General features: G+C 44.3%; 2 protein-coding genes across 2 annotated transcripts; both read right to left on the bottom strand.

Annotated features, from left to right (window-relative positions):
- EAH_00018700 (hypothetical protein, conserved) lies at positions 1-583 on the bottom strand (the record flags this gene model as incomplete). The annotated part of the gene is made up of 2 exons (XM_013393745.1): positions 1-156; positions 269-583. 2 exons carry the CDS (start codon positions 581-583, stop codon positions 1-3), a joined length of 471 nt encoding a protein of 156 aa, XP_013249199.1.
- Positions 584-2,527: 1,944 nt separating this feature from the next.
- EAH_00018690 (hypothetical protein, conserved) lies at positions 2,528-8,163 on the bottom strand (the record flags this gene model as incomplete). The annotated part of the gene is made up of 8 exons (XM_013393744.1): positions 2,528-3,397; positions 3,707-4,999; positions 5,271-5,354; positions 5,574-5,633; positions 5,819-5,997; positions 6,248-6,415; positions 6,760-6,846; positions 8,085-8,163. Coding segments are annotated over 8 exons (2,820 nt in total), but the record flags the coding sequence as incomplete, so codon positions are not given.
- Positions 8,164-8,368: the final 205 nt, after the last annotated feature.

Here is an 8,368-nt window from a genome sequence, read left to right as displayed (position 1 = left end):
CTACCGCAACTCCTCCTGCAGCTCCTGCTGCAGCTTTTGCTGCAGCTCATGCAGCAGCTCCTGTAGCAGCTCCTGCTGCAGCTTTTGCTGCAGCTCATGCAGCAGCTCCTGCCGCAGCTCCTGCTTCAGCTCCTGCTGCAGCTCCTGCAGCAGCTCCTGCAGCAGGAGCAGCAGCAGCAGGAGGAGGAGGAGGAATTGTATTGGCGGTTTAATGTCTGCATCTGAAGGGCCACAGAACCGAACATGTGACGAAAATCATCCACATGACGTTGTGATTGTGCAGATTAATCAAAGCCTCAGCAAACGGCGCTGCAGGGTCATGACCCCCCATAAAGATTCGCCAGTTCTCAGGCTGGTCTAAGCGAGCCGGTGCTGCTGCTGCTGCTGTTGCTGCTGTTGCTGTTGCTGGGAGAGGAAGTAGGCTCCGCAGCAACCGCGGCTGATGCTTTTTATTATTATTACTATTATTATTATTGTTATTGTCGTTGTTGTTGTTGTTGTTGTCGGGGAGATAATGCATGCGAGAAAAGAAAGAAGAATAGACAGAGTATAACGGAGGCGAGTGCAGCAGCAGAGGATCCATCTTCGCTGTTTTTTACTGCCTAAGCGCAACATAAACAAATAATATTAAATAAATAAACAAACTAAATAATTAAAAGCATAATTATATAATATAATATAACAAATACACTAAATACATTCAACAAAAAATAAACAAAGACAACTAGAGGGATACATATATACAGCAATAGAACAAATATATATGTATATTATATATAATTATAATATATAATTATAATATATAATTATAGTTATATATTATAATTATATAATAATCAATAAATAAACAGAAACAACTAAAAGGATATACAGTAATAAAACAAATAAAACAATAAACAGCAACAAAACAATTAAAGAATATACAGCAGAAACAATAAAATAATTAAAAGAATATACAAAAAACAAAGTAATATAATTAAAAGAATATACAGCAGAAGAAGAGCCTTAAAAAATAAACAAGACAGAAATAAAAGAAAAGAAATAGATAAAAAATAATCAAGACGATGTACAACATAAAAACAAACAAAGCAATAAAAAACAAACAGCAGAAAAACAAATGAAGTAATATACACCGCAAGATATAATAAAACAAACATGCAACAGATTATAATTATAAAAGTATATACAGAAAAACAATGAAAGAGAGATGCAGTAAAATATAAAGAAGATATACAATAAAATAATCATAACAATATACAAAAGAAAAAGAAATAGAACGCTACGCCAGATAACAATAAATATAGTTATATAGATACATATAAATTTATATCTATTATATTTATAGATATAAATATATATAAATATTTATATATTTACATCAATATTTATTATGTTTATATACATATATCAATATATTCTTATATATTATAGCTATGCATTCACATTTATATATGCATATACATAACTATATATTCTCAGCAGCAACATAAACAAACTGCATAACACGACATGCAAACCAAACAAAAACAAAATCTTCATCTTTAATATGCTGCTGCTGCTGCTGCTGCTGCTGGCTGAATATACACCGCAGCAACCGCTGCCTTCAGTAGGGAGCTGCACAGACACCTGAGGAGTACGGGAGAGCAGTAAATAGTAAGTAAAGATTAAATAAGAAGATAAAAAGAAATAAAAACAGAAAAACAAATGCAAACAGAACAAGCAAACAACAGATAAACCAAAGGGCTTCCACACGAGAAAGATGAGGGTATAGGAGTTCGGGTGTACGTACACCTCCTTATTCAGTTTTTATAACAGCTTCTTCAACAAAAAAGAAAAATGTTAAAGGAGAAATATATAAAAGAGACAAAACAGCCCAAAGAATCATCCAGGGACCCTCAGACGAAGCAAACGCATGCACTAGTCGCTGCTGTTGCTGCTGCTGCAGCAGCAACAGCTGCAGCAGCAGCAGCGAGAGCAGCAGCATTAGTAGTACTAAATATGTTTTAATGGAGATATAAAACCCGCTTTATGTTCGCCTCTTTGCATTAGTTGAATGGCGCGTAGACACCACCTGCCTATACACCCCAACGAAGACAAACAAAAAAACTGTCTCAACTATATACACCCAAAGAGATGTATATACACCGCAGCAAGGCGATGAATTCCTTTTATATGCTGCACACACTCCTATGCCCCCATGCAGCAGCTAGCTAGCTCCATCTATACTATTAGATAGTACGCATGTTTAGCTAGCTACAGTTTGCTGCAGCTTGCTGCTGCTTGCTGTTCCTGCTGCAGCTAGCTGCAGCTATAACTCCCCTTGGTTAGTTGCAGCTAGCTAGCTGGCTAGCTACAGCTAGCTAAAGGGAAGGAGTTCTCCTGTATTGCTGAGGAAAGAGAGTCAAAGCAACGCAATTTGAATGTAACTGAGGTGTACATACACCCCGTGGGTTTGCTGCAAATGAATTGTATATTAAATGCATTTGGTTTACGGTCTAGGGTTTGCACAAACCCTAAACCCTAAACCCTAGACAACCTGCCGCCACAGAGAATTCTCAAGCACCAGGAACGGGCCTAAAGGGAACTGAATTACTTCTGCTGCTGCTGCTGCAGCTGCTGCAGCTGCTGTTGCTGCTGCTGTTGCTTCCTCTTGAGTCGTTTTTTCTGTTGCTGTTTCTGCTGCATTCACCAGTTCCCCAACCTCTGCAGCAGCCTCCTCATCCTCCAGCTGCTGCTGTTGCTGCTGCTGCAGTTGTTCCTGCTGCTTCTGCTGTTCCTCTTCCTGCTGCTGTTGCTGCTGCCGCTGCAGTTGCTCCAAGCTGCAGGCAGCAATGGGCTCAACGCCCCACACCTTCGGCTGCTTCTTACGAATAACCAGCCGCCAAACTGCTGCTGCTGCTGCTGCTGCTGCTGCTGTCATGGAGGTCTCTGCCGGTGTTGCTGGAGCTTCAACTTTCTTCGTTCCTGTTGCTGCTGCTGCTGCTGCCGCTCCTGCTGCTGGGTCCGCGTCTGGCAGGTCTGCTGCTGCAGAAGGTGCAGAAAACCGCAATGCTGCAACGCCAGTGTCAGCAGCAGCAGCAGCAGGCTCAGCAGCAGCTGCAGCAGAGCCAGTAGCAGCAGCAGCAGCGGGGCTCAGCCTATGCTGCCTCAAGTCAAGCTCTCCATGAGGCACTCCCGCCCAACACCACTCGAAAATTTGCTGCTGCTGCTGTTCTTGCTGCTGCTGCTGCTGCTGCTGTGTCGTTGCAGCAGCAGCAGAAGCACTTTCGCATCCACTCGACGTTGCTACTGCAGCAGGAGCAGCAGCAGTTGCTGTTGCTTCGCCGTCATGCTCATTTGCTGCTGCTGCAGAAAGGGTGCATTCACTCGGTCCTTCAGAGATGATCTTCACAAGTAGCTGCAGCAGCAGCAGCAGCACAAGCAGCAGCAGAAGCAGCACAAGCAGCAGCAAAAGCAACCGAAGCAGCAGCAATAAGTACGCTGAGGCTCGGCAATAGAGGCAACAGCAGAAGCAGCAGCAGCAGCAACATTACAAGCAGCAGGAGCCAAAGTAAGCAGCTGCAGCAGAAGTAGCAGCAGCATAAGCAGCAGCAGCAGCAGCAGCAGCAGCAGCACGGTCTTCATGTTGTCATACTATGCCGCTCTCTAGCGAGAGAGTTGTTTTTAGGGGCCTGTGCTGCTGCGGCAGCAGCAGCAGCAGCAGCACATTCTGCTGCCCCTCACGGCACTGCAACAGCTGCAACTGCTGGGGCATTGCGATCTTCTCTGCTGCTGCTGTCGGTGCTGGAGTTGTTGCTGCATCGGCTGATGCAGCAGTTGCTGCTGGAGTTGATGCTGTATCTGCTGCTGCATCTGTTGCTGCAGTTGCTGCTTCGTCTGCTGTTTCATCTGCTGCTGCATCTGTTGCTGCCTCATCTGCTGCCGCGGCACTTACTGCTGGAGTTGCTGCTGCATCTGCTGCTGCAGCAGTTGCTGATGGACTTTCTGCTGCATCTGCTGCTGCATCTGCTGCTACATGTGTTGCTGCAGTTGCTGCTTCATCTGCTGCCGCATCTATTGCTGCAGTTGCTGCTTCATCTGCTGCTGCATCTGCTGCTGCAGCAGTTGCTGCTGCAGTTGCTGCTGCATCTGCTGCTGCAGCAGTTGCTGCTGCAGTTGCTGCTGCATCTGCTGCTACAGCAGTTGCTGCTGAAGTTGCTGCTGCATCTGCTGCTACAGCAGTTGCTGCTGAAGTTGCTGCTGCATCTGCTGTCGCATCACTTGCTGTGTCGCCTACAGCAGCAGCTGTTGTCTCTGCTGCTGCAGCAGTTTTTGTCTCTGCAGCAGCAGCAGCTACCGTTTCTGCTGCAGATGTCGTCTCTGCTGCTGCAGCAGTTGCTGCATTTGCTGCAGCAGTTTGTGCGTCTACTGCTGCAGCAGCAAATGCTGCGTTTGCTGCAGCAGGAATTGTTGTGTTTGCTGCAGCAGGAATTGTTGTGTTTGCTGCAGAAGCAATTGCTGTGTGTGCTGCAGCACTGCATGCGATATCTGCTGCTGCAGCTGCTGCTGGGGTGGCTGCTGTTGCAGCTGCAGCTGTTGTTTCTGCTGCCGCAGCTGCTGCTGTTGCATCTGCAGCAGCCGCCGCTGAGGCTGGTGGTGCTGCTTTGGAGGGTAGGCTAAGTGATGCATCATTTGCTGCTGCGTCTACTGCTTCTGCTGCTGCTGCTGTCGCTGTTCCTGTTGCTGCTGCTATGTCTGCTGCTTCAGCAGTATCTTTTGCTTCTACTTCAGCTGCTGCTGCTTCAGTTGCCTCCTCTAGACTGCCTCCATCCGCTGCTGCTGAAGCAGCAAAGGCATGCGGCAACTTCGAAGTGCTGCTGCTGCTGCTGTTGCTGCTGCTGTTGCTGCTACTGTCTGCAGCAGCAGCAACAACAGGGGCCTCAATATTCAGCTGTCTTTTGGCTGTAATGAACTTTGCTGCTGCAGCAGACCTATCGACTTCCAGAGGCAACTCAATCACCTTCAAGCAGCAGCAGCAGCAGCAGCAGCAGCAGCAAGCGGTTGCAGCAGCTGCAGCAGCAGCAGCAGCCGCACCAAGCGCTTGCCGCAACAGCAGAAGCAACAGCAGCAGCATTATAAACGACAGCTGCCAAAAGGATCGCAGCAGCATCGGAATCGGAAGCAGCAGCAGCACAAGGTGCTTGCAGCAACGGCAGTAGCAGCACAGCAGCAACAGCGGCAGCAGCAGCAGCAACACCAACAGCAGCAGCAGCAGCAGCAGCAGCGCGTACAATGTTTTGCTCCGGGTTGTTCTTCATGCAAAGGTAAAGTTTCTTAGGCGACTTCCACTCTACAGACAAAGCCGACGGATGGGCCTGAAACGTAAACCCTAAACCCTAAACCCTAAACCCTAAACCCTAAACTCTAGACCCTAAACGCTAAACCCTGATTACAGGTTGGAGCTGCTTGCTAAGTACGTAGAAGCGGATGCATTAAGTCTTTAAACAAGTAGTAGGGTTTACGGCTTGATGTACATCCAACTGTTTAGGGTTTAGGGTTTGGGGTTTAGGGTTTAGGGTTTAGGGTTTAGGCACCACAGAGGGTATGCTGATCTCAACGCGCAGTGCATCAGTAGAGCTTCCTTGATGTGCTGTCTGCATAACAAACCCTCAGCCGTAAACCCTAAACCCTAGACCCTAATCCATAGACCTTGGGTTGTCAGCAGCAGGCTAAGCCCTTTACCCTAAACCCTAAACCCTAAACCCTAAACCCTAAACCCTTGGCCTTCCTGGAGGTCATCAGCGACGAGTTCTCCAACTTCAACTTTCCCAGAATATACAATTGAATACGTCGCCCATTCCTGCTGCTGCTGCTTCTGCTGCTGCTTCTGCTGCTGCTGCTCATCCTGCTGCTGCTCATCCTGCTGCTGCTGCTGCTGTTGCTCTAGCTGCAGTCGGTGCTTTATTTTTGCTTCTTTCTTTGCCTGTCTCTTCAGTCTCTTTACCTCCTTTATGCCCACTGAATAACAGCAAGCGCAGCAGCAGCAAATGCAGCAGCATCAAGTACAGCAGCAGCAAATGCAACAGCAGCAAATGCAGCAGCAGCAAATGCAGCAGCAGCAAATGCAGCAGCAGCAAATGCAGCAGCAGCAAATGCAGCAGCAGCAAGGACATGTTAGACAGAAGCAACGAGTGCGTGTGCTAAGAAATAAAAAGGAGACAGAAAAGAGACAGGAGGGAGACTACAGCTAAGCTGCTGCTGCACCCACCAACTCCCTGCTCCTGCTGCTCCTGCTGCTGCCCCTGTTCCTGCTGCTGCTGCTGCTGCTGCTGCTGACAGCGATAACGAGCCCAGTTTTGCTGCAGCGAGTTTGTCGGAAGAGAGACAAGAGAAACGCCTCCATCACCAACGTAAGAGACATCTAACAAAGAAAAGTCTGCATGCAACGCACACACACGCAGCAGCAGCAGCAAATGCAGCAGCAGCAGCAGCAGCAGCAAATGCAGCAGCAGCAGCAGCAGCAGCAGCAGCAGCAAATGCAGCAGCAAATGCAGCAGCAGCAGCAGCAGCAAATGCAGCAGCAGCAGCAAATACAGTGAACAAAGACCAATAGAAATAAATAAACGAAAATAAACAAACCGATAGCAACAAAGAGAGATAAAAATAAACAAACAAATACACCCAACAAGAAGTAAACAACAAAGTACAGAGCAAAATAAACAAAAAGAAAAACAAAAGAAATAAACAATAAAAAGGAGACAGATTTATATTTTCATTCACCTCTAGAGACTGTCTCCCCTTTAAAGTAATCTTTTTCGAGTGTCTCTGCAGCTCTACTCAGCAACAAAGAAAGAAGAGACAGCTCCTCTGCAGCATATACATCGCAATAATAATAATAATAATAAACAAAGACAAGCAAGATTAAATAAAACTGACATATATATGCATATGTGTACATATATATATATATATATTATTTATATGTGCATGCAGATATTTTAAATATATCTCTACCTTTAGAGTTAAAATAAAAAGATAATAAAAATAAACAAAGACTGCAGCTTCTTACTTCTAATGAGATCGACGGTGTTGGGGTGTACGCACACCTGGGTTATGAGACAAGAAGAAGATTTCTCTGATTTTCACAGATACAAACGCATGCATGCAGCTGCCTATACACCCCAAATAAAACTTATTAAAGGTTATTAACAAAGGGATAAAAGAGCATTTGCGGTGTATGCATAACACCCACAAACTCTAAAGATAGAGATATATTTAAAATATCTGCATGCACATATAAATAATATATATATATATATATATATATGTACACATATGCATATATATGTATATATATGCATATATATATATATGCTTGAATATGTATTATATTCATGAGTAATTATATATATGTATATACGGATATATATGTTATATATATACATATATATATACGTATATATATATATATGTTATATATATATATATATATATTCATAAAAGATATGTGTTTATACACGTAACAAAGAGAAGGAGAACAAGGGTAATTGTATTTGTTGTAGTGGCTAAAGAAAAATACTTTAAATTATTTTGTTTTTATAATTTTGTTTATTATTACTTTCATCTCTTGTTAGTCTAGGGGGGGTTGCGAGAAAGGGTAGAGAGACAGAGACCCCTCTTTGCTGCTGCTGCTGCAGTTCGGGTGTATGCACAGCTTCTAGAGCACAAATATTAAAATAAAAATCTTGACGAACGCCGCTTGGGTGAATTAATGAAGAGGAGACAGAAAGAGCTGAGAAAGAAAGAGAGATAGAAGCAAATAGACATATATATATATATATATTTATACATTTATTTATTTATGCATAAGACAAGTAAATAAAGTAAACGATGCATACAAACATGACTGGGGTGTATGTACACCTCAATGAGGTGTACATACACCTCACTGAGGTGCATATACACCTCAATGCAGCTCACTGACGGTATAATGTCGAGCGTTGCGGTGTATGCAGGGTTGTGATGGTTGGTGTTGCAATTGAGGTGTACATACACCTGAATGCATGCTGAAGAGGTGCCTGTACACCTGAGTTTATTTGTCTCACCAGCATTCGGTCTAAACAAGGCTGTGCCCTTCGGAGATTCTCCTTTACTTTCAAGCTGAAGCAAATAATCTTCTTGCTCCTTTAGATATAAACAAAGCAAAACAAACAAACTGCACAGCCATCTGAGGTGTATAGACACCCCAAATATACACACTCTACTTCTCAATGCTTTGCATGCATACACCTGAGATGCACGTACACTCCAAGCCTCTCACTTTGTGAGGTGCAGATACACCCCAGGTGCCCATATATATATATATATATATATATATATATATATTTAT

This window comes from Eimeria acervulina, genomic scaffold, assembly GCF_000499425.1.
Source record: "Eimeria acervulina Houghton genomic scaffold, Eah_scaff123, whole genome shotgun sequence".
In the NCBI taxonomy this organism is placed as follows: Eukaryota; Apicomplexa; class Conoidasida; order Eucoccidiorida; family Eimeriidae; genus Eimeria; species Eimeria acervulina.
Note: the sequence above shows the minus strand (reverse complement) of the source record. Positions and strands in the feature narration are given on the sequence as shown.